Source organism: Macaca mulatta, chromosome Y, assembly GCF_049350105.2.
Source record: "Macaca mulatta isolate MMU2019108-1 chromosome Y, T2T-MMU8v2.0, whole genome shotgun sequence".
NCBI classification, from domain to species: domain Eukaryota; kingdom Metazoa; phylum Chordata; class Mammalia; order Primates; family Cercopithecidae; genus Macaca; species Macaca mulatta.
The window spans coordinates 7,841,928-7,869,386 of NC_133427.1; the positions used below are offsets into that span (position 1 = coordinate 7,841,928).

At 36.5% G+C, this 27,459-nt stretch overlaps 1 protein-coding gene across 4 annotated transcripts in view; it reads right to left on the reverse strand.

Annotated features, from left to right (window-relative positions):
- KDM5D (lysine demethylase 5D) overlaps window positions 1–27,032 on the reverse strand; it is a 39,505-nt gene extending 12,473 nt beyond the window's left edge. For 2 of the 4 annotated variants that reach the window (XR_001442153.3, XM_015128587.3), the window contains exons 1-13: window positions 26,750–27,032; window positions 26,464–26,632; window positions 25,235–25,312; window positions 23,841–23,963; window positions 23,422–23,592; window positions 21,656–21,790; window positions 17,699–17,828; window positions 17,430–17,575; window positions 14,676–14,834; window positions 14,143–14,262; window positions 13,862–14,020; window positions 3,192–3,373; window positions 2,934–3,096 (exon numbers count right to left, since the gene is read on the reverse strand). Coding sequence is in view for 2 of the 4 variants with exons in the window: in XM_015128587.3 (XP_014984073.2) it covers window positions 2,934–3,096; window positions 3,192–3,373; window positions 13,862–14,020; window positions 14,143–14,262; window positions 14,676–14,834; window positions 17,430–17,575; window positions 17,699–17,828; window positions 21,656–21,790; window positions 23,422–23,592; window positions 23,841–23,963; window positions 25,235–25,312; window positions 26,464–26,613 (1,716 nt within the window). In the remaining 2 variants the exon portion in view is untranslated. 4 annotated transcript variants of the gene reach the window in all.
- Window positions 27,033–27,459: the final 427 nt, after the last annotated feature.

Consider the following 27,459-nt stretch of genomic DNA (forward strand, 5'->3'; position numbering starts at 1 on the left):
AGTATTTGAGAACTGACAAAGCCATATTAACGTCCAGGGCAAGATGCATGCTCAGAAAAGATCTAAGACTCTAAGCTCACCTCTGTCTGACTTTCATGCTCTTCCTAAGCAGAAGGTGGAGTCTAAAACAGTTTTTAAAACAGCCTTGAAGAAGTTTCCCCAATCAGACACAATCTGCAAAGACTGGGTGGTTAATATTATTATTAGTTATTATCATTATTATTTTGGCTTAAGAAAGGGTTTGTTAGGTTGGTAGATGACCACCAGGCTAATAGAAAGCAGAAAAAGAATATAAAATTAAAAGATTACTCAAGTATACAAAGAGTTGCTCACCATGTTTAGTTGTTAGGAAAATGCAAATCAAAACCACAAGATACTATTTCTTGCCACAAAAGATACTATTTCTTGCCATACAAAAAGAGGCGGAAAATAACACAGTTGGCAGGAATGCAGACATATTGGAACCCTTTGCATGGCTGGTAAGAATGCAAAATGGCTATGAAACTGCTATGGAAAACAGTAACTAAGTTCCTCAAAAAATTAAAACAGAGAACTACCATATGACTGTCCAATACCACTTATCAGTATGCACCCAAAACTCTGAAAGAAATAACCTGAACAAATATTTGCACACAAATGTTCACAGCAGAAATATGCACAATAGCTAAGTGGTGGAAACAACACAAACGTACTTTAACAGATGCATGGATAAGTACAATGTGGTCTGTTCATACAATGCAGTATTACTCAGCCATGGAAAAGGAATGAAACTCTGACACATGCCATAGCACAGATGAACTTTGAGAAATCTGATACAAAAGATCACATGTTGTATGATTCCATTTATAGGAAATATGCAGAATAAATTCATAGAAACAGAAAGTAAAATTGTGGTCCAAGGAGAGAAACATGGATGAATGAGAAATAACATAATTGTTTTGAGACTTTTCTGGAATAATAAAAATATTTTAGAATTTAATAGACATGGTGGATGCAGAACACTGTGAATGTACTAAATGAGACCAAATTGTTCAATTTAAGATGGTTTGCTTTGTATTATGTGAATTTCACCTTTAAAACATATGCCCCAAAAATACTAGTTCAGAAAATTCAGTAATCAAACAACTACTATTGTACATAAAAGCAACAACAACAAAAAATTTTTTGAGAAGACAAGGGGATAGCATGATTTTCAGAGTTGAAGCAATACCAAAAGTGTTCAGTTTAAAACACAGGAGGCATACAAAGAAACCAGAAAGTATAGCCCTTCTGTTAAAAGAAAAAAGCTCTGAGATAGCCCAGGCTTACGTACTTACTAAAGTCTATCAACTCTCTTAAACAGGCTTAAACGGCTTAAGAAGCAATGCACAAAGGACTAACGGGTATCAGAAGAATAATATCCCTCCAAATAAAAGTTCCAAGAAAGGCATTAAAATTACAAAAATGAAACAAGTCAAAATTCTGAAGCTCCCAGTCCCATAGAAAAAGTGAAAAACTCACAAGATGTTTTCAACAGGAGCTTTGAGCAGGCAAAAGAAAGAATCAGAAAACTGTAAGACATGTCAACTGAAATAATCAAATCAGCAGGGGGCAAAAAGAGAAGAATATTAATCAGACCCTACCAAGTGCACCCATGTATGCAGAATGGGAGTTTCATAAGAAGAGAAAAAGAAAAAGGTCTAACAGTTGAAACAAAAGTGGTTAAACAATTTCCAAATTTGTGGAAAGCCCTGAAAGTCTACCACCAAGAAGCTCAGGGCACTCCAACTAGATAAACTCTAGAAGACACAATATAGTCGAACCATCAAAAGGTAAGACACCAAGATGGAGTTTGAAAGCAGCATGACAGACATGATTCTTCACATATAATGGATGCTTAACAGAATTATCAACAGATTTTTCATAAGAAGTAATGGAGGCCAGAGGCCAGTTGGATGACATGTTTAAAGTCACATAATAGGAAAAATAAATGAATAAATTAAGAGAATTAAAAATTGTGGAAATATGTCTCCAAAAGACACGCCTACAGGGAATACAGAAGGACTCCTTCAGGCTGACATGAAAGGATATTACCGAGTAATTCAGAGCTTTATAAAGAAAGCAATACGCCTAGGAAAGGCACCCATAAAAAAAATATATAAAAGTCAGTATTACATATATAGCACATGAGAGACAAAAAATATAGTTCGGAACTAGAATCAGAAAGCAAGACAAATCGTGTAATTAGATTGCTTGATGAGCTCATTATCATCAATATCTTTTTCTTGTCAGACAAGAGGAATACTAGAAAAAAAAAAGGTACAAGTTATAATTCATAAAATGTATAAAATGTCAGGAAAGGAAGAGGGCTTCTGGAGACACAAAGTGTATTTTGTTCAGATGAGAAAACGGAGGAAGATGGCCATAAAAGTTATAAAAGCTTATAAAGTGGTTAACTCAAAGCTTACAGAATTTCAAAGGAGAAAAGGCACAGCATGTTACAAGACAGTGACCCAGTCCGTGTACCACATACACATTGCTTACTTATTTTTTAGCAAAAGGAGCTGATATAATTCAATCCTAGAAACACCCAAAACTCTGAAACCAGTCCCTCATCCTCATGCGGGTTTTGCAAAATAAGAATTATATTCAGAAAAATTAAGAGAATACCAATCCTAGATTAGAAGGCAGATAAAAAGGCCAAGATCCAAGTTTTAATTTCCATTCTGCTAAGTAATTATCTAATCTCTCTTTTAATTGTTCTCTTAGGTGTCCCAGCTAATGGTAGCGATCTGCAACTTGATGTCAGGAAGGGGAGGCAAAGAGGTGTGATGCTAAGCCTAATCTCCACAGCAAAATAGATACGGTTTTATTTCTTCCAAAACTAAGTTCTTTCTCATTCCCTTCTCACCCCAGGGAATAAAATTAAAATTGTTTTGATCCTTGTTACTCACTGGCACACCATGGGACATCAAAGTGTTGGGATTCATGAGAGTGACAAGCTGGTGTAGGAGGTCAGGCTGGCTATCAAACAGCTCAGGTGTCAGCCTCTTCATCACCTCTTCCAAATGCTCTGCTGCCAGGGAGGGTACACCATACCAGGTCTTTGGTTCACCCCTGCTCAGGCAGAGAGAAAACACATCAAGTCTATACACATCCTTGCATATGAAGGCAGTCTTGATATCCATGCCAGCCTTTGGGGTCATGCTCACCAGTGCAGGTAGTTAATAGAGTAACTCCAGTGATCCTCAATATGCCAACAAAATGCTGAGAAAACCATGCCCACGTACAGCCAGGGCACCTTCATGCCTGAGATGTCTGCATTGATGTGACAGAGAACAGACTGATCTAGCACCGGCATCACATTCAGGTTCCAACCACTGGTCGCATATTCCTGTTGGGTCAGAGATTTGCCAGAGTGAGTAGGGAGTAGGATAGGGTGAGGAAAGGCAAACTGAGCAAAACATACATAAGAAGACAACTGCGTCTTAGAGCATGTTGCCTACTGGTACGCTTGGTCATTTAAGAGGTCCATGTTGTAAACTCAGATACAATGCCCTGTTTTGCCACTATCAACTAACAAAGTGCCGGAGATCCTAGCCAGAGCAATGAGGCAGGAAAAGAAATTTAAAAAGCATTCAAATTGGAAAAGAAAAAGTAATGTTATCCCTGTTTGAAGATTTATAAGAAAGTCTTAAAGAAAACACTTCTTTTTTTTTTTTTTTTTTTTTGAGACGGAGTCTCACGCTGTTGCCCAGGCTGGAGTGCAGTGGCGCGATCTCGGCTCACTGCAAGCTCCGCCTCCCAGGTTCCCGCCATTCTCCTGCCTCAGCCTCCTGAGTAGCTGGGACTACAGGCGCCCGCCACCGCGCCCGGCTAATTTTTTGTATTTTTAGTAGAGACGGGGTTTCACTGTGGTCTCGATCTCCTGACCTTGTGATCCGCCCGCCTCGGCCTCCCAAAGTGCTGGGATTACAGGCTTGAGCCACCGCGCCCAGCCGAAAACACTTCTTTTTTAAGAGGATGCTAAGGCCTCCATAAAAACGCTGTTAGAACTAACAAATTCAGTAAATTTGCAGGATACAAAATCAATATAAAAATCAGTTGTGTTTCTATACATTAGTAGAAAATTATCTGAAAGAAAAATAAAATAAAAACTCCATTTCTAACAGCTGAAAAAAAAATCCCTAGCAATAAATTTGCTAGGAGGTAAAAAAATCACTACAGTGAAAACTATACAAATAATGATGAAGGAAACCGAAGAAGACACAAATAAATTTTAAGCTACCTTGTCCTCACAGACTAGAAGAATTAATATTGCTAAAATGTCCATAATATCCAAACTGATCTAGAAATTCAATTTAATCCCTGTCAAAAAACAACAACAGCATCCTTAACAGAAATTTTAGAAAAAGCAAGTGATATGGAATCCCAAAGACTCAAAATATCCAAAGCAATATGTGAAACAAAACAATAAACAAAAAAGCTGAGAGTATTCACACTAATTTTATATCACAAAGCTACGGTAACTAAAAGGGCTTAGTACTTAAGGGCTTAGTACTATCAATAAAAACAAAACACACAGATACAAGGAAAATTAGCTCAGAAATAAATCTCTGCATTTTTAGTCGAAAGAAGTTCCACAAAGACACCAAGAACACAGAGGAAAGGGCAGTCTCTTCAGCATCTATTGTTGGAAAACCTGGATATACACATGCAGAGAAGGATGAAACGTTACCCGTCTTTCAGCATGTACAAAAATCAACCCCCAAAGGAAGTAAAAACTTAAATGTAAAATCCAAAAGTATGAAACTACTAAAAGAAGACATAAGAGGAAAGCTCCATGACATTGATCTTGGCAAGAATTTTCTGGATTAAGACCTCAAAAGCATAAGCAACTAAAGTAAAAACAGACAAATGGTATTACATTAAGCTAAAAAGCTTCTGCACAATGAAGGAAACATCAACAGAATAAAGAGACGACCTACAGAATGGAAGAATATATTTGCAAACTGTGGGTCCAATAAAAGGTCAAGATCCAAAAAGTAAGAAACTGCACAAATACAACAGGAAGGAAAAAAAAAACTAATTAAAAATGAGCAGAAGATAAAGAAAAGGAAATATCTTGAAATACAGCTAACCAAGTAGGTGAAAAACTTCTACAAGGAAATCCAGAAAACATTGCTAAAAAACATCAGAGATAACACAAGTAAATGGAAAACCATTCCACACCCATATATTGAAAGAACCAGTATCATTAAAATGGCCATACCACTCAAAGCAATTTACAGATTCAATGCTATTTCTATCAAACTACCAACATCATTCTTCACAGAACTTGAAAGAAATTCTAAAATTTATTTGAAACTAAAAAAAGAGCCCCAACTAGCCAAAGCAAACCTAAGCCAAAAGACAAAGATATAGACATCACACTATCCAAATTTTGAACTATAATCTGAAGTGATAGTAACTAAAACAGCATGGTACTGTAACAAAGACCAACAAAAAACAAATGTAACAGAATAGAAAACTCAGAAATAAAGCCAGACACGTACTACCATCTGTTATTTGACAAGGCCAACAAAAACAAACAATGGGAAATAGCTTCCTATTCAATAAATGGTGATGGAGTAACTGACTAGCTATATGCTGAAGACTGAAGCTGGACACCTACACTTCACCATGTGCAAAAATTAACTCACGGCCAGGCTTATACCTGTAATCCCAACACTGTGGGAGGCCAAGGTAGGAGAACAGCTAGAGCCCAGAAGTTTGAGATCAGCCTGGTCAACACAGTGAGACTCTTGTCTCTACAAAAAATTTTTAAAAATATTAGGCAAGTGTAATAGCTATTAATATAAAAAATAGTAACTTTGTAAAAATTTCTATTCTTATAATTTTTTTTTGTGTGTGTGGTAGCTCCCAGCTACTAGGAAGGCTTAAGTGTGAGGGTTGTTTAAGCCCAGAAGATCTAGGCTACAGTGAGGTGAGTCATGACTGTGCTACTACACACCAGCATGTGTGACAGAGAAATTGTGTCTCAAAAGAAATGAATGTGGAATGAACCAAAGATTTATTTAAATGTAAAACCTCAAACTAGAGTAATCCTAGGGAAATAGTCTTCTCGACAGTATCCTTGGCAAAGAATTTCTGGCTAAGCCCCCAAAAGTAAATGCAACAAAAATAGGTAAGTGGGACCTCATTAAGTGAAACAGCTTCCCACAGCAAAAGAAACTGTCAACAGAATAAACAACCTACAGAATGAAGAAGATATTTGCTATACATCTGACAAAAGCCAAATATTCACAATCTATAGCAAATTTATACAAATCAACTAACAAAAAACAAATCACCCCATTAAAAATGGGCAAAGGACATCAGCAGACACTCCTCTTAAGAATATATACAAGTGGCCAACGTGCATATAAAAAGATCATGTCCTTTGCTAAGACATGGATAGAGCTGGAGGCCATCATCCTTAGCAAGCTAACACAGGAACAGAAAACCAAATACTTTATGTTCTCTCTTACGAGTAAGAGCTAGATGATGAGAGAATACGTAGACATAGAGGGGAACAACAGACGCTGGGATTTTTGGAGGTTGGGAGGTAGGGAGAGGGACAGATCAGGAAAAATAACTAATGGGTTCCAGACTTAATACCTGAGTGATAATCTGTACAACAAATCCCCATGATACAAGTTTACCTGTGTAATAAAACTACACTTGTACCCCTGAACTTAAAAGCTTATCCACCATGGTCAAGTCAGCTTCATCCCTGGGATACACAGCTGGTTCAACATAACCAAACCAATAAACACAATCCATCACATAAGCAGAACCAATGACAAAAACCACATGATTATCGCAATAGATTCAGAAAAGGCCTGCAACAAAATTCAACACCCCGTCATGCTAAAACTCTCAATTAACTACGTACTGATGGAACATATCTCAAAACAATAACAGCTAATATAACAAACCCACAGTCAATGTCATACTGAATGGGCAAAAACTGGAAGCATTCCCTTTGAAAACCAGCACAAGACAAGGATGCCCTCTCTCACTACTCTTATTCAACATAGTATTGAAAGTTCTGGCCAGGGGAGTCAGGCAAGAGAAAGAAATAAAGGGTATTCGATTAGGAAAACAGGAAGTCAAACTGTCTCTGTTTGCAGATGCCATGGTTGTAGATTTAGAAAACTCCATCGTCTCAGCCCAAAATTTCCTTAAGCTGACAAGCAACTTTATCAGGATACAAAATCAAAGTGAAAAAAATCATAAGCACCCCTATACACCAATAACAGACAAACAGAGAGCCAAATCATGAGTGAACTCCCATTCACAATTGCTACAAAGAGAATAAAATACCTAGGATTCCAACTTACAAGGGATGTGAAGTACCGACTCAAGGAGGACTACAAACCACTGCTCAAGGAAATCAGAGAGGACACAAATGGAAAAACATTCCATGCTGATGAAAGGGAAGAATCAACATCGTGAAAATGGCCATACCACCCGAAGTAACTTACAGATTCAATGCTATACCCATCAAGCTACCACTGACTTTCTTCACCAAACTGGAAAAAACTACTTTCAGTTTCATATGGAACCAAAAAAGAGCCCACGTAGCAAAGAGACAATCCTAAGCAAAAGGAATGAAGTTTGAGGCATCACGCTACCTGACTTCAAACTATACTACCAGGCTACAGTAAGATAAATAGCATGGTACTGGTACCAAAACAGATATACAGACCAACTGAACAGAACAGAGGCCTCAGAAATAACACCACCCATCTACAACCATCTGATCTTTAATACACCTGACACAAACAAGCAATGGAGAAAGGATTCCCTATTTAATAAATGGTGCTGGGAAAACTGGCTAGCCATACGCAAAAAGCTAAAACTGGATCCCTTCCTTACACCTTATACAAAAATTAACTCAAGATGGACTAAAGACTTAAACATGAGACTTAAAACCATAGAAACCCTAGAAGAAAACCTAGACAATACCATTTAGGAGACAGGCAAGGACAAAGACTTCAGGACTAAAACACCAAAGCAATGGCAACAAAAGCCAAAATTGATACATGGGATCTAATTAAACTAAAGAGCTTCTGCACAGCAAAAGAAACTATCATTAGAGTGAAAAGGCAACCTACAGAATGGGAGAAAATGTCTGCAATCTGTCCATGTGACTAAGGGCTAATATACAGAATCTACAAAGAACTTAAACAAATTTACAAGACAAAATAACCCCATCAAAAAGTGACCGAAAGTTATGAACAGACACTTCTGAAAAGAAGACATTTATGCAGCCAACAAATATATTTTTAGAAAGTTCATCATCACTGGTCATTAGAGAAATGCAAATCAAAACCATAATGAGATACCATCTCATGCCAGTTAGAATGGCAATCATTACAGTCAAAGACAACAGACGCAGGACAGGATGTAGAGAAACCAGATCGCTTTTACACTGTTGGTGAGAGTATAAATTAGTTCGACTATTGTGGAAGACAGTATGGCAATTCCTCAAGGATCTAGAACTAGAAATACCATTTAATCCAGCAATCCCATTACTGGGTATATACCCAAAGGATTATAAATCATTCTATTATAAAGACACATGCAAACGCATGTTTAATGCAGCACTGTTCACAACAGCAAAGACTTGGAATGAACCCAAATGCCCATCAATGATAGACCGGATTAAAACAATGTGGCACATACACACCATAGAATACTATGCAGTCATAAAAAAGGATGAGTCCATGAACTTTGCAGGGACATGGATGAAGCCGGAAACAGCATTCTCCACAAACTAACACAAGAACAGAAGGCCAAATACCACATGTTCTCACTCCTAAGTGGGAGTTAAACAATGAGAACACATGAACACAGGGCAAGGAACATCACACACTAGGGCCTGTCAGGGCTGGGGGACTAGGGGAAGGAGAGCAACAGGGAAAACACTTAAGGTAGGTAGATCATGGATTTACAGGTGAAGGAAACCACCATGGCACGTGTATACCTATGTAACAAGCCTGCATGTTCTGCACATGTACCCAGAACTTAAAAGTATAATTAAAACGTAAATAAACTACAGAATAATAGGAGAGTTTCTGGTCAAATAAAAGGCCACATTATATTTCTCTTAATAAAAGCATCATAAGTTCAATATGTTTATTATTTGAAATAATTAACATGACCCAGGAATATATTTGAAAAAAAATCCAAAAAAAAAGCTAAATATATAAGCTAAGAAAATTATATGATTATACTTATCTGCAGTATTATAAAACAATACAGTTTCAAAAACTTCTGAATTACAAGTTTAATACAACTTCACTTTTCAACTACATTGTGGTTAGATATTGAGGAATCACAAAGTACCTCAACATGCTAGATAAGAAAACATATTTTTTAAATGTTTTGGTTCAGCTGCTTAGAAACTAAGGAAAATCCTCAGAGGATAAAACTAACAAATAACATGTACAAATAAAAGTTCTGAAACTGATGACAATCTGGGTCAACCATAAAAGACAAAATTTGGAGCTTCCAAAAAAGGTCATATTAGGGTCTTTAACATAAAACTGTGACAGTTCTATTATCCTTTGAGCTGTAAAACTGAAGGAGGTGGAAAACATCCTGAAGAAATAGATATTAAATACTTTCCCTATCTTGGTACTGCTTCCACAAGAAGAAAAGGAAAGATACTCCTAAGAGTTCTTACCTGTCAGCCATCCACACAAGAATTCATATTTACTTGAAAACACAAGTATTCATTTTTACTTGAAAATGCAAAGCTAAAAATTTTTTATACAGTCTTAGGAGAATCCTTGACATTTAACAGAAAGTCTATTCTGTAGCTGGACATTAAAATCTAGGTTTCTGAAAAAAATCCCATATATATGGTTCAAAGAAACACAAGCTCATCAAAAAATAAAAACAACAACAAAAAACACTAATTAAATCAAAGCCATTAAATATGGAAGGGGAGTTGTAAAATGAGTAAAAATTTGTTGAGAAAACAAGCTGTCATTAGTTCTCAGAATATGCTATAATAACTAGGTGCTGAAGGTAAAATCAGTTTAATTTAATAAGAGGATAAAAGAAATATGAAAAAAAAAGGTTTTCAATATTAACTAGGAAAGTCTGAAAAATAATCAGAAATTCTAAAGATAAAAATGTAACATTAAAAATTATAAACTAAGTGGTTTAATAGATTAGGTATTTTAAAAACTGGTGCATTTTTAAGTTCTTTTAAGTAAGTTACTTAAAAAACAATAGCAGCAAAAGAATAAAAAAAAATTGAAAGACAGGTGGAAAAACACACAGAAGAGACTGGACTAATAAAGTTCCAGCTAATGGGATAAAGAAATTATAGACTGCAAAAGTTGATGACCAAGAATTTTTCAGAACTGGTAAAAGCTGAATTCTCAAGTTTGAGAATTCCTATGTATTCCCAGAAATATTAAGTAAAAAGGTCACATTTCATACATCAAGAAAACCTGCAATACACTAAAACAAAGAGATATTATAGCAGTCAAACAGAAAAAAACAGAATACACTACTACAAACTAATGTAAGATTCAGAATTGACTTCTCAAAAGCCAAAACAGATTTTTAATGTACTGATAAAAGACAATTCTCAAACCACATTCGTATATATACAGAGAAATACCTTTATAAGAATAAAGGTAAAACACATATTTAACAACTCAAAGAAAAATTTACAAATGCCTCTGTTTAAGAATTTTTTTTTTTTTTTTTTTCTGGGCAGAGATTCCCTGTGTCACCCAGGCTGGAATGCAGCGGTGCAATCTCAGCTCACTGTAAGCTCCACCTCCCAGGTTCATGCCATTCTTCCACCTCAGCCTCCCGAGTAGCTGGGACTAGAGGCACCCGCCATGATGCCCGGCTAATTTTGTGTATTTTTAATAGAGACGGGGTTTCACCGTGTTAGCCAGGATGGTCTCAATCTCCTGACCTCATGATCCACCTGCCTTGGCCTCCCAAAGTGCTGAGATTACAGGCGTGAGCCACTGCGCCCAGCCTGTTTAAGAAATTTCTAAAGAATTTACTTCAGAAACGAAGAAAAATGGTTGCAAGAATGGCAAATAATCAAAAGAAAAAACCAAGTGTGGATAAATCTGTAGTCAGTATGAAAACAAAAATAATAAGCATTTTGTTGATGAAAAAGCTTTAAAAACACGCACAAAAATTTCATGGGTCAGAATAGAACTGAACAGAAGAGTAACAGTTATATAGTCTAATAATACTTGAGAGAAGTAAAAAAATTAAATGTTAGCTTATCTTTAAAATAAAGTATTAAAACTAGCATATACAAGTTGCTAAACTTAGAAGTGGCTAAAATGGAATAAGAGGCAAAAAAAAAAAAAAAAAAAAGAAAACAGAAAAGGCAGCAGAAACTAAGTTCAAAACAAGATAGCAAAAAATGGATGTAATCATCAGTCATAATAAATGAAAATTAATTAAAAAATAAAAACTCACTGGATTAAAAAAATTAATTGTGCATTATTTACAAGTTAAACATTTAAAGTCTATGTATACAGAAAGATAAACTAAATCTTAGAGCCAAAGGAAACTAGCAGGAATGGGACCAACCGGCAGGATAGAGATACCAAGGTATTTATTTGTTTTATAAAAGTTAAAAAATTAATAGCAGTACAAGCTCATCATGATAGGGGTTAATACACACATTCTGCATCTACTCAAATGTCTATATACACATATATGTTTTAGATAAGTATAAATGGCACCTCCAATAATTTAGCAGACGGTATAAACTGATGCTCTTAAAGGCTTGCAATTGGAATAAGCTATTGGAAAGCGTTTGGCCTTAGTATCAATGAAATACAATGTAGTGCTACGTGGGAACATATCATACCCACAAAATTAGGTAACAGTATGAAGTGCTTTGTTAAATATATGACTAGTTCCCCCATTAGTTTCAGTGTAACCTATCAGAATTCTTTTGTAAAACAATTCAGAGTATCTTTCCATTCCACTTCTAAACATAGAACCTAGAAATTGTTGCTTTAGGAGACCTGTACAATAATGCTCATACACTATAATAGCTAAACACCAGAAGCAATCCAACAGAAAGAAAGATAAATGAGATGCAATCCCAGCATGCAATATTACATAATAGTGAGAAAACAGATAACTTAAAGCTATGAGCAACAATATAAATGAATTTTCGTAACACAATACTGACAGAAAAAAATCAGAGAACACACAACATTAACAAAGCTTGAAAATTAATACCCTTTGTAAAAATACATACATATGTAATCAAACACTACACTCTTTTTTTTATTATGACAAACCCATGACAGTGGACATTTGGGTGTTAGTGGAGAGAAAGAGGGAGGTATGACTTGCAGAAAAGCCTGTAGAGAGATATTATATCATAAAACTTCAGTTCTTCTGTTCAAAAGTTAGTTCATGGATATTACTCAATACCATGATTTATACTGACAAAAGGACTTGTCTGTGGCTTCAAAATACCACAGTTTTTTTGGGTTGTTTCAAAAAGGGAATTAGAAAAAGACCAATGTCACCAATGGATGCTATAGGTGATTCTCTTCTAATTACTTATAGTTTCAATCTTCAGTAATTTTAACTTACTTCTATTTTAAAAACTATAAACAAAGTATCTGTAAGAAAGACTTTTAAGTACTATCATGCTCAGCTACACATCTCTTAACAAAAGGACATCTGAAAAATATGTCCCTAGGCAATTTTGTCCTTATGTGAACATCATAGAGTATACTCACACAAACCAAGAAGAAACAATCCACTACATACCTACGCTATATAGTATATAACTATTGCTCCTCGGTTACAAATTAGTGCGACATTATTGTACTGAATATTGTAGGCCATATAACACAATGGTTTAAGTATCTATGCCTTTAAACAGAAAAGATATAGTGAAAGTACAGTATTGCTCCTTTGTTAAACTGAAACTGTTATGCAGCATATGACTATGTAATAGCACTTATATGGATACAGACGTCTCCATAAATAAACAGTATATATACATAAAAATCAAAGTAAGGCTTCCTAAAAATGTTAGTCACAGCTATTAGCTAAGTTTACCCTCAAACTACTATTTTTTCTGTCTAGATCAACCCTCTTGTTAGATTAATCTATATACAATGCCAAATACTAATTCTTTTGGTTCCGGCCAACATGGTAAAACAGCAGTTATAATAGGATTAATTTCTCAAATGTTCAAATAATGCGTAAGGATGGTGACATTTTAGCTTTTAGACGGTTACATCTCCCCAAATTATGTTACTTCAGGCATTATTTTGTTTGGGTCTCCACTATGGGAGAAATGCAAATGTGATGAGCCAGAATTTAGGATGGCTGTATGGGTTTCTTTGATTAATACAAGAAACTACCGTGTAATAAAGAATGAAATCAGTGGTTTCTACATTGCTCCATGTGTTTGATATGAACACAAACTGATACACTTAACAGAGGCACCTCTTTCTGCCCTTCCAAATATTTCAAAATAAGCTGGTCATAGTACTTGTTTTTCGTATAAAGGTGGTAAGCCTCCAATAATTAGACTTAAGGAAAGGCAGAGGAACACTATACCTCTTCATTGATAATATCAAGATTTACACTGTTCCTTTTATCTATCCCCATCGGAGTTTTAAGAAAAAAAAAAATGATGACTGTCCATATTCTGGTTCACTGACAGATCATTCAATATCATCAAACCTCATCATTATCCCAAACATGTGAACACAATACTGTGTGGGAGAACCTATGAAAGCACTTTTATATGCCAAAATGAATTTCCCTAGTTAATGTTAACATGAACTACCAACAGTATTACCTTCTCCTCAGGAGATAAATTTCGTTTGCTATTGCTGACCGGAAAGCCACTGCCAAATTCCTTGGAATGAATATCAGCTCCATATTCAACTGTCACATCCTCATCAATGCTGCTCACCAGCCTCCAGAATTCCTTCTCTACAAGTTCTGTAGGCACCATCTGTGAAAACAAGTGCAAAAGATTATCATAGCCCCCCTATACTTTGGACCCATGTCTCCACGAGCCAGAGAACTAAGACCATCACAACAGAATCGCTACAGTCCAGCCCTCAGATCACATACATGTACAGGCATGTTGAAGTAGTCAGACTTGAAGGAATCAGCCATTTCACCAAAACTCTGCAAAGTGTACTCCTGGGTAGCCTGTTCAAATCCGAAAGCTTCAGGAGGCTGTTTACACTCCTGAAATAAAATATATTTCAGAAAGTCAATAAAGATCCAAAAAAATAGGAAAGCTAAGGAGAGATAAATTTTTCATGTTACATTCAATATCTCAAGTGATAATTCTTCATTTTCCTATTTCCAAATAGGTTTGTTTCATCAGTAGGTATTAAACATTATTTCCTAATCTTTCCTAATATATTTCATGCCATTTGGATTATGTCCCCTTGCCTCTGGTTCACTCAAGTCTCTATCATTCTACAGTTAGTGTGTCCAACCATTCTTGCATAGTAGCTCATTGATAGCTTAATCAAAACCTAACAAAAGTATTAACTTCTAAAAGGGTAGAAACTACCTCCCTAAGATCCAGAAGGTTACACTGCAGAAAATCAACAAGAACCAAAAATGAATCATCAGTGACAGACAGATCTTACCGCCAAGATACATTTTGGGCACCTCCAGATGCCTCTGGGGATTTCAGGAAGGGGTGGCAACAAGCAGTAGATGTGGTAATTGTCATCACAGCCATCACAGAAAAGCAGCTTATCATCTTCATCCCCACGAGAGCATATCTGGCAAATATACGAGTCAATCTACCAAAAAAATAGGAAAGTAAAAAGATTAGTTGCTTGTTCTATGATACCTTATCCCAGGTTTCTAGACCATTGATGAACACATATCATTAACCAGTAACTATACAATGTTGTATTTATGAGTTTACTACCTAGTGCAAACTATGACAAGAAACAATTACAGTGTAACACAGTAAGTTAACAAAAAACCAGGGTGCAAAGTAGACTTTTTATACAGGTTCAATGGCATAAACAAAAATCATAAAGGTATAAAGCAGCATTGATTGTATGTATTGTATGTAACTGAATTGTATGTAATTCAAAGAATTACATACAGTTAAAAATTTGACTGGCACAGAGGGCAAGTGGAACATAAAAAGGCCAACTGACCGAGTATCCAGTTACACTTGTTCCTCTCGTGAAAAGTTTGGGAGATGTCTACTTTCATTCTAAATGGTATCTTAGATTAGGTGATGAATTAAATAGTCACCCAAGTAGTATGTCACAGAAGAGAAACATGAAGCAAAGGCTAAATAACTTGATTCTTAGATACAATTGAAAAAAAAAAAGTTATAATTAACAGTTTAAAAAGAAAATGCAGTGACAAAGTTTTTAGCAGGGTACAGTCATATTTTGCAAAAATTACCTTCAACAAGTAGGATGGGCTTTTCTACAAGAATCTAGAGGTAAACTGATCAATAAAGAGAAAATAAAGATAACTCAAGAGCAGAAGAAACTATGAAATTATGTATTTTTAAATACATACACATAAACATACACAAATTATACATGTGTATATACACATGCATATATACACATATATATGCATGCATCTACACACACGCATATTACAAATCAGAATACTTATAAATATAAGAGACCAGGTGGGGTGGCTCAGGCTTGTAATCCCAGCACTTTGGGAGGCCAAGGAAGGAGGACTGCTAGAGCTCAGGAGTTCATGACCAGCCTGGGCAACAAGGTCAAACCTCATCTCTACTAAAATAAAAAAAAAAAATTTAGCAGTGTGTGCCGGTGTGCACCTATAGTCCCAGTTACTTGGGAGGCTGAGGCAGGAGAATTGCTTGAACCCTGGAGGCGGAGGTTGCAGTGAGGTGAGAGCATGCCAGTGCACTTCAGCCTGGGTGACGGTGAGACTCCGTCTCAAAAAAAAATTCAACAGAATTATCAGGAAAAGATTTCATAAAATAAAAAACTTTTAAACTTATGAAAGATGCTCAATATAAAAAATTGTAAACCAGGGAAATGCAAATAAAAATTACAATGAAATACTAGACATCTTCCAGAATGGCTGAAATGAAAACAAAACTGTCAATTTTAAGTGTTAGTGAGGACATGTAACCAGAACTGGTATCCAATACTACCTGATAACTAGTCAACTATTTTTAAAAATAGTCTGACAATAATCCCAAACTGAAAATATACATAGTCTCAATCACAGCAATTCAATCCTGTGTATCTAGTTAACAGAAATGTCTACATATGCTACCTAGAAACATATACTTTAATATTCACAGAATTATTTGAAATAGCCAAAAATTGGTAACTACCAAAAGTTGAATGGTAAAACAGATGGAAAAAAAGCTATGCCTAACAAAATTACACTTAATAGAATACAAGAGTGAGTATCAATAGAACCACACAAACGAATTTTTTGAACCACTGAATGAAGAAGTCAATATAAAAGGGGTAATTAAAAGTACACAAACAAGGAAAACTAATCTAGATATTTTTGTGTATGCGTGATATACCAAAATAAAAACAAAAGCAATAGAACTAAGTGAACAACTAGCTGTAAGGGTTAGAAAGTAGTGATCAATAACTCCCAGACTTCAATCTTGATGATAGGTCTACCTTGTGTCCATAAAATGAAAAATAGAGAGACAAGTAGGAATAGGACAGGGGTGGTAAAGATGATCTCCCAATCATTAGGTGGAAACGACTAAAAGAAACACAAGAATTTGCAGCTCAAAACAGAAGTCTGAGAACAAAATTTCTGAAAACAGCATTTACATAAAGGAAAGGCAAACACAAATTATCAAAACAGGGTGAAATTAGTTAAAGAGTAAGGAGGAAGATAAGAATTTTAGTCTTTTTTTTTTTCTTGTAGTGCAGATCTAAATATGTAAGACATTATAAAAATCTTCCAAGTGAGATGTAGAAAGAGTAAAAGAAGATGTAAACATACAAGGGACAAAAGTAAAACAAGATAATAGAAAACTGTCACTGCTGTATGAAATGTGACGCTTTGAGAGTCTGGAGGAATTCGCCATAAACAAATAGCTCTTTGACATAATTTATATCTGATCACGTTATCTCCTATATTAAGCTGTAGAAGTTCAGTAAATGCTGATAGAGTTGAAAAACAGAATATAGTTTTGTGAAAAGTTTTATCTAAAAAGATATAAAAAATTTGCTTTTGACTTTAGTATCTTGAATAAGTTTCCTCCCCTTTCTAGTCACCTGTCTCTTCAGATAAAAGGGCTCATGAACAAGTAGAAAGAAAGAAAGAAAAAAGAAAAGTATGATGAAATAATTTTAGGTTCAATCTAATCTTGACAGTTCAAAGTAGAGTATTACAAAATCATGAGTCCTTACAAACTGGGCACTGCTGTGATTCTTTCGTAGCTGCATAGTCGTCTTAGTGCAGGGCTCTAGGCTATAGTGCTGCTTGAGCAATGCTGATGACATGTTCCCATCTCCACTTCGCTGGTCCTTCACCGTAACAGCCGGGGTGCATGTGACTAGGGACGTGAAAAACAACTCTGAAAACAATTCTCTCCTGCATCAAGATTACCAAACTACTTCTCACATGAAACTTTGCTATTTTACCCCTCTCACTTACCCAGCCTATTAAAGTTCCTCACCTTTCTTACGCACAGTCTTATCCTTATCCCTAGCCATAAGGCCCAAGCCCATCATTTTGGGACCTGGCCCATAAATCTGTAACTTCTTTAGCTCTGGATTCTTCTCAATGTCCTCCTCTGTAGGCTCTGGCTGTTCAAAGAAGATTCAAACAATGAAGTTAGTTTTACCTATACAGGCATAAATACTTTACAGGCAAGGTCTAGACAAGTTACATGGACTAAAATCAACTAACAGCCTTTACCCAATTTTGAATGGTTATTAATCACATTTTTACTGTGAGTACGGTATGGTCAGGTAGGAGCAAATGGATAAATTTGGAAAGTAATGAAGTTTGTCAACTTTTTTCATGTCAGGAAAAAAATGACTACTCCTGGGCTTGCAAGGCTAGTGAAGCTTAAATGTCAGAAATTTATACCTTAAAGAATTTTGTAATTACAAATAAGCCCCCCTCTCCAACTGAGCTGAAGATGCAAACAGTACAAGAGGAAAAATTCTATTCCATTTAGGCTGATATCATTAGAACCATAACGGCTTTCAGACCACAATGTAATCACAAACCTAGGAAAATGGAAACCAAGTAAGTATCAAAATACAAATCATATGCTATATATATATTATATACCATTTTCAGCATTTTTCTTAGATGACACTGTAAAATATGTTTTATGAATGTTTAAAATTGTTACATTTTGAAATTGGGCTCAATTACATTTTCCATTTATTTTAAAGCTTTACTCTTACAAATTTTCTTCTATAGAGAGATTAGTTTTCTTCTATTTATATAAACACACACACGTATACACACAGAGAGACACAGTGACGTATTTTATGCTTTTCTTTTATTCCCACAGCAATTTCTGCAAGTGGAAACGTATATTGTGTTATGTCTATGAGTATACATAGCTTATTAAAATACTGTTCCAGAAATCATTTAATTATACATTGAGGCCATTTCCAACTTTTTGACCTTCTGAAGAGCTAAGTAACTAACTGTATTAATCTAACTTTTATTTTATACACCTTACATTGTTTTGACATTTCTGGGGGACACTGTTGGCTAGGGAGCCCAGCTCTTTCAGAGCTGGCTAAACTAAACCGTAACTTTACCATACACACCAAACTATCCCGAGTCCAAACCTCTAACTATTTGCTTTAAGTATCATATACAGCCAGTTTTGCCCCTGCTGTAAACCAACTCAGAGCCGTGTACCAGAAACCTATTGGCATCCACTGTGCCCCACAGAGCACTGGAATTATTCCAATAAGCTAGCCAATTCTGACATTTACACTGCCCTGCCTTGCCTGTCTCACAGAAATACAAACAAAGGGTGTGATCTGTGCCTTTCACCTTACCTTTCACCTCCTGACTGACTACTGTGGCTCTGTGTGGTATGCCATACATCTCATTTGGAAAGAAACAGTCAGCAGTGTTAAATTTTTAGCATTGACCTCTCCATCTCATCGTTACTGAATCACGTCTATAAATTAAGACTCAGGCACAAATCATTAGTACTCATGTACTTGCTGCATTATTCTTCTCAAAAGATAATTAACAGAAGTTAAGCAGGAGGACATAAACATTTAAAATTTTAGTAACTTCAAATTTTAATTTTAATACAATCCTTCACTACTACAAACAGTGCACATAATGCCTAGTTCCTCATATCCTTGACACATTTTGACCTTTTCCTAACCAGTTATGTGAAAGGGATATGTGGTTACTTCGTATATTTTCAATTTGTAAGTAAGGTGAAACACTTTGGATTTATTATTCATCAGGGCTGCTAGAAAAGGAAACTTGAAAATAAGCTATGATAAAAAATAAAGAGTCCATCAGTTTTGTGCTTATACAACTTATAGACGCAATATGTAAGTTTACACACAAAATATTATATTATGTACATTATATATTTTACATTAATGTTACATAATTTCTAATCATCAAACACTCTTTAAAAGAGCTAATATACATTATATATTTTACATTAATGTTACATAAATTATTTCTAGCCAGTAAATACTTTTTAAAAGAATTAATATCTGCTTGTTTTAGAATAAAGTAATACCACACTACTGTACATTTCGGACAGTCTACTACCGGTTCTTGAATTACAAACACACATTAAATGGAAAAGATGTGTTAGTTCTCATGTCTCCTTCCTTGCTTTATGCAGAATTTGTAACTTTTTTTCTTTATATTTTGGAAATACTACCAATTTTTGTAAACCATACAGTTTTCAATTTTTTGTTTGTTTTGTTTTTGTTTTTGAGAGAGTCTTGCTCAGTCACCCAGGCTGGAGTGCAGTGGCATGATTTTGGCTCACTCCAACCTCTGTCTTCCAGGCTCAAGTGATTCTCATGTCTCAGTCTCCCAAGAAGCTAGGATTACAATTGCCTGCCACCACACCCACCTAATTTTCCTATTTTTAGTAGAGATGGGGTTTCACCACATTGGCCAGGCTGGTCTCGAACTACAGACCTCAGGTAATCCACCCACCCCAGCCTCCCAAAATTCTGCGATTATAGGCATGCGCCGCTGTGCCTGGCCCAACAATTTTTAAAACCTTTCCTGCAAAGTGGACAATGAACTCCCTCTGCCAAAAAAGTGTCTAAGGATCCATTTTATTTGGAAAAATTTTTAGACCCTTTGCTGGTACTTACAACTTGAAACAAATTTTACCGGTTTCCTAGTTATTACATGTTCATTTTTCTTATTCAGTTTTTTTCCAGACATAGTTCTTACTATAAAGAACTAAAGTACTAATACAGAATCCATCTGCATTTCAATAATCTTAACTAGATAAAATTTCTCACTTCAGTCTAGTATCTAATATTACAGTATCTCAAAATTTAAATATTGTTAGAATTATCCAGAAAGCACCCAGGGGTACACAACATTGTCTTAATTTATTTTAAGGTACTTCAGAAATAAAAATATCCAAATGTTATGAAAATCTTGTATATGAAGCAGTAAAAACAGACTTACTTAGAAGTTATTAAAAATATAGTTTATATTTTTCATTTTCTGAATATTATAATGTTTTAACATCTTAAATATTTCTGGCTAGGAGAGACTGCCCTCCCAGGGTTAGCTGCTACTGCAAATACCAAACGGCTCACCCAGGAGTATGCCTTAATGTGTCTTTAATATGTTCACTGACAAATCCAAAGCTAATCTTCATCAATTCAGCCCATACAATTAAGAAGGCAAAGTTCCTCCGCCTTAATTCTAGGGTCAGGCAACTAGGGAATACTGCTGTAGCCTAGAGACTGCCAAAAGTATTCAAACTAGCCAATTCTATACTGCTTATCCTGCTCTGTCTTGCCTTTCCCTTGGTAAACTCAATATAGGCTATGGCCTAGGTTCTTTCCTTGTTCCTGCTACTTCTGCATGTCCAAGATGGGTTTTCCCCTCTACCACGGTGTAGCATATAGTGACTACCTCACTAAGGCCTGTGATGATAATAAACTTTGCTTTCCTGAGTCTCTGTGGTCACAGCTACTAACCACCACATGGAAGACCACAGAATAAAACAAACGGTTAACAATAACTAACTTGTATAGTATGCTTTACAAAAATCATTCCAAGGTTCAAAAAAATTAACAATACCTTATAAGCTGGCATAGTGGCTAACCTCTATAACCCCAGTTACTCCAAAGGCTGTGAAGGCAGAATCATTTAAGCCTGGAAGTTCAAGACCAGCTTGGCAACATAGCAAGACCCCATCGCTTAAAACAATAGCAATACATTTTTTTTCAAAGCATATAAAAGCAAAACTACAAAAATAATACATTATAAATCGTATTTTTAAACAAAATAACCCATAATTCATTTCAATTAATCTTGAACCAGGCACATACAAAACAATGCTTTTAGTAATGAATTTTCCCCAACATCAAGGTCTAGATGAAACTTCTCAGCTATAGAAAGAATAAGAGGAATAACAGTCACTCACATCAGTCTGTAGTCTTTTTGCCCGTCGACTATAGCTGCTGAACTTTGAAGGTTGCACAGACTGTCTAAGGGGGATGCTGTGGGGCTTGTATTCCTTATCTTTTACCTCATTGTCAAACGGGTGTGTGTTACACTGCTAGAGAGAAAAAAATGTAGAATCAGAAATTGACAGTAATTAGTGATGCCTTCAATTACAACTCCAGCAAATAAAGCTGTAGTTCTTTCTAAATTACACAGGTCCACTCTTGTTCTTTGGATAGAACACATACCCTAAAAATTCCCATGCCTTTGCTTAGGAATGAGCAGCACAGAACATGAAAGAACATCGTCTTTGCACTGTCTTGATATCAATCTGGGTTTTAACACTTTCAGCAAACATACTGAACTTCTCTCTTTGTGCTTCAATCTCCCGGATGAAAAATGAGTAACAAAAATACTCAATCTGGCTGGGCGTGGTGGCTCAAACCTGTAATCCCAGAACTTTGGGAGGTCGAGGCAGGTGGATCATGGGGTCAAGAGACCAAGGCCATTCTGGCCAAATGGTGAATTCCTATCTCAGTAAAACACAAAAATTAGTAGAGCCTGGGTGACAAAGTGAGACACAGTCTCAAAAAACAAAGCAAAACAAAAATACTGAATCTTTAGCAGAATTATGTACACTAAGTGAAACGTGTTTATAAACATAAATACACAGTTTTTATAAAATATTTTAAAGTTTTATGGATAATAAAACCTAAAAACTGGCCAGTCGTGGTGGCACACGCCTGTAATCCCAACATTTTGGGAGGCTGAGGCAGGTGAATCACGAGGTCAAAGGATCGAGACCATCCTGGCTAACATGGACAAACACCATCTCTACAAAAAAAACAAAAATCAGCTGGGCATGGTCACTCGCCTGTACTCCCAGCTACTTGGGAGGCTGAGGCAGGAGAATCACTTGAACCTAGGAGGCGGAGGCTGCAATGAGCCGAGATTGCACTCCCGCCTGGAGACTGAGACACTGCCTCAAAAAAAAAAAAAAAAATTAAAAACTTATTACATAAAAACACCCTGCTAAATCAGTTCCCCCACCCTGAGTTAAATCCAAGTCATACCAAGCTTTTAACCTAAACTGTCTTTAAGTTACCCAGCCTCATGAAAGCTTAGGAACCTCATTAAGATTATCTTTTTCAGCCAGGCATGGTGGCTCATGCCTGTAATCCCAGCACTTTTGGAGGCCAAGGCAGGCAGATCATGAGGTCAGGAGCTCAAGACCATCCTGGCTAACACAGTGAAACCCTGTCTTTACTAAAAATACAAAAAAATTAGCCAGGCGTGGTGGTGGGCACCTGTAGTTCCAGCTACTGGGGAAGTTGAGGAAGGAGAATGGCGTGAACCCGGGAGGAGCTTGCAGTGAGCCGAGATTGTGCGTGGGCAACAGAGCAAGACTCCGTTTCAAAAAAAAAAAAAGATTATCTTTTTCATGTGAGATACTTAAAGGTAGGAAATGGTTACCTCTAACTTCTAGTTTATGATCTTCTCCATAAAAAGATCTTGGGAACCCATTAGAAAGGTCACTCTAGTTCTTACTGATGTATGGCAGGAATAAAACTATGCCACATAAAGAGGCTGCAAAATATGTTCCAGGGTCAATTCTTGGAACATCTTCACTCCAGAGTTTTATAATCTATAGACCCTGACTACTCAGGAGAAAAGTCCAATCCAAAGAGAAAATAACAAAAGAAAACAAAATGACATCAGGCCACGAACTAATTTAAGGGCCCTCACCACATGGTTGGCTCCAGACCGAAACATTTCATAGGGGTAAATAATGCGTTCATAATGTGATCGTAGCAGGGAACCAATGTTTCTGCCTGGTGGATAGTGGAGACGCTGGGCAACTCGAGCCCACCGACGATCCTTGCAAATGGCTTCATACCCACCTTCCTCCATCACAATCTGAAAGTATAAGAAACAATATGGGTGAACTGTAAACAGGCTGGAAAGGGCTAAACACGGCAATGAAACTTGACTATAGGTGGCTGTGCCCTTCCCCCAACACCAATCATTCTAAGACTCAAAGATTATGTCAAGAAATGCTGCCAGGCTCTGTGTTGTTTCCTTTCCTGCCTAGTGTTTCTACCACAGAAGATCTTTGATGTAAGGCTTTTTATTTGTTTCTCCTTTAGAAAGTAGACTACTCTTACCTTACTAAGGCTGTAAAGGTCCAAGATCCTCCGCTCCACATTGGGAATCTTTAATGAGGAGCCTTGAATTTCCCAGAATTTTGCAATCTGATCCAAATAGTTCAATTTCACTCTAGTCTGGGCCTGGGAAAGAGAAGGCCTTGTAAGATTGGCATACTCCTTAATAGGACTTCACTGAGTATGAAGTAAATGAACAAGTATTATTCTATGCTATCTACACTTCGCTATTAATGTGCCGGAGCCCCAGCTTCCCTGTCTTATCTCACCAATGGTGTCCACACAAAGTTCGCTGATTCTTTAACCTACAAGGAGCTATGAATTTGTCTTAGAATCGAAATCATATCTAAATTTAAGGAATTATTCTTGGACTTAAAGGTGGCTTGACCAAAAATATGTAGGCTCCAAGAGTATTTAGACTCAGTATCACCATTAGTCTTAATGTAAACTTAGAATGTACTGATATATAATTGAAAGAACTAAAATATTTTTCTAGTTCATGTAAAAAATTTGGACATGAAACCAGTTTCTGAATTATTGCTTTCTTACCCTAACTCACATGCAGCTTCTAGCTACTGATCATAGTCAAAATTCTAATAGTAAATGACAAATCATTCATATACTTTCTATATTGAATACTAAACTATGAAGACTGAGTTGACTGCTTTAAAAAGCAAGCTCTGCCTCTGACATTTTATTAAAGCAGAACATATGTAATACTATCAGCCTGTTGCTGGATATTTAAAAGATCCTATTTCTTCTCTGAACTCTGCTTCTGTTAAAGAACTAAAAAAAGTTTAGTCACACTGGATGCAGTGGCTCATGCCCGTAATCCCAACACTTTGGGAGGCCAAGGCAGGCAGATCACCTAATGTCAGGAGTTGGAAACCAGGATGGCCAAAACGGTGAAACTCCATCTCTACCAAAAATACAAAAATTAGCCAGGCGTGCTGGTGTGCACCTGTAATCCCAGGCACTTGGGAGGCTGAGCCCAGAAGGTGGAGGTTGCAGTGAGTCGAGATCGTGCCACTGCACTGCAGCCTGGGAGAAGGTGAAATTTAGCATCAAAAAAAAAAAAATTCAGTCATTAAGTATGTGAATATGAGAAGACAAAATGGGAAAAGTACTGCCATTTTGATAGTTCTAACCTGAAACTATTGTACAACAAAAGAATGCATCATTCATCCTCAGAAATTTAAAGCCTTCTTTGTGTTCCAGCATTTTAGTGGACACAAATTACGTACTTTATAGAAAACTTTCTCCAAGATCAATATTCTGGATCAATATTCAAATTTAACACATTAGATTTCAAAACCTAAGTTATATATCGTTATGAAACTACAATGGCAAGATTAGAGATCAGACTCCTTTAAGAAAAGTGTGCCTCCCAATCTTACCTCCAGTTCATTTAGCCTTTGGATGCGAGGAGTAAATCTGAAATTGTCAACTTCTACTGCAAAGGGAGGCTGCCAGTCCTAGAAGAAAGTGTAAGAACCTCATAACTATGGCACAGTTAAGGATGAAGATAGTGAAAACCACAATCATTTGTTCCCACTTTTTAAAAGTCTTCTGGTAACCATTTTTTGTACACAAAAGACTCAAATGATTCCTTCTTCATCGTTAAGATTAACTGGAAAAAAAAAAAAGGAAAAACTGCAAATCCACAACTCTCCTTGATATCTGTCCTTCGCAACAGACAAAAAAAAAAAAAAAAAAAAACCTCTATAATCTCAAGCCTAGAAAGCGACTTCCAAGAATGACGCACATCTGAACAAACACTATGCTATTTGGGTTTGATTCCTTACTAAAATGAAGATAAATGTAGCGCAGATAAAAAATTGTTTCGTCTTTTCAAACCTAAGCCATTATCTCCTCCCACTCAGAGCAGTATGAAAAAGTTTCATTGCGAATGCTGATAAGTGCAAACATCTAAATACAAATAACGTTGCAACCTGGCTCAATCTATGAGAAAAAAGCTGTACGCTCTAAGAAAACTTTTTGACTTTTCTGAATATTTTGTTAATTGTTTACGACGACAGCACAGGCTCATTTCAGTGTATGTTCTTAATTCGGTCAAACTTCTACAAGGTTCATTTAGTAGTTTTCAGTATAGCAAACCAAGATGGTCTACGTTTACAAACATAAATTTAATTGATGGCAAAGGATACCACATCACTCCCATTCTTTGCTGTATTTGTTACATACATCCAAGGTCACATCAAAGAATGAAAACACCAGTCCAAGTGGTTAACACCACAAGTTTATATAATTTGCTCCTGTCATAGATCAAACACTTCTGATTAAGCTAATTTTTTTTTTTTTTTTTTTGCGGTTAAGTATAAAAAAAGCTTGTGTGTGCCTAAGCTATATTCAGTAACAGCACAACGTAAAAATACATGAATCGTACATTTTTGTCCCTACAGCAGTCAGATCTTTAGAACCCCGTGGAATGTGGCGATCTGGTACCAATTTTCTGATGCCAACTTGTTCTGGTCAGAAAAGTTAAATGAGAAATTTGGTGCTAAGGGTTTCTGGTCATAAACGTAAATAAAGCCTCGCCAAAAGGTAAACTGCCCCAACGTTCAAACCGAAGCTGCCTACTCCTAGTTTTGTTTCAAAGACTTACCGCGGGTGGGCGGATTTTGCAGATACCAGCCTTTTCAGCTATAGGCCTTATTTTCGCAATGTAGCCTAGCGGGTCTTGGAATTCAGCCCAGCTAGGCTCAAAAACCGGGCACTCAGGCGGCGGCAGGAACTCGTCACACCCCGGTTCCATGTCGGGCCTTAATGCTAAACTGTAAAATAAGAATCACATTGTCTTTAATGACGAACTGGTTCCTCCTCCTAAAAGCCCTAGGGAAATTTCATTTTCTTGAGAATTTCACGGTTACTTTAATCCCGTAGCCGCTTACCAATCGCCACGACCCCTAGTTTTACAACCACCATCTTGACCTCCGAGCCTTGCTGTGTGGTACGAACCGTCTCACTCCGCGGATCGATTTTTCCGGCGCTATTTCCAAACCTGTGATACCTTCTGCACCTTAGATAAAAGCTGAGGACCCAAGAGCGATTTTACCAGAAGAAAACAGCCACAGACCAGTAGCTGGACTGATATTAAACATTACTCCGACGTAACAAAAGAGCAAGATAAAAATAGTATAACCGGATCTTTTTTTAAAATGGGACCACTGCGCAAGTTACGCCTGCGTATTACCGGGAAGGACCGTAAAAGGGTCTGGTGAAGTTCAACCAAGGATTTCTCAGAGAAAATTGCTCCTTTGCGGAAATGTTGGTAGAAACGCATCTTTTTTCTCTGCCGATACAAACCGCCGGCGATCTCCGTTAATGTGAAAGGATTTACTAACATTTTATGAAGACTCACTAGGTTCTCTGTTGGAGAACTTTCCTATCGTAAGACGTTTAGGAGGCACGACACCGGTACGATGTATTTATGTTCTTGTAAACTTGCATTAACAGTGCACTTCAAGTGGGCACATTTGTCGTTGGATTTTTTTTTTACCAACTCGAGCTTGGACTTTAGGACGGGGAAAAGAAGTGCTAAATGTTTTTAAATAAAACCTTTACCGCCCATGATAAACATCCCTTAAAAATTACCTAGGAT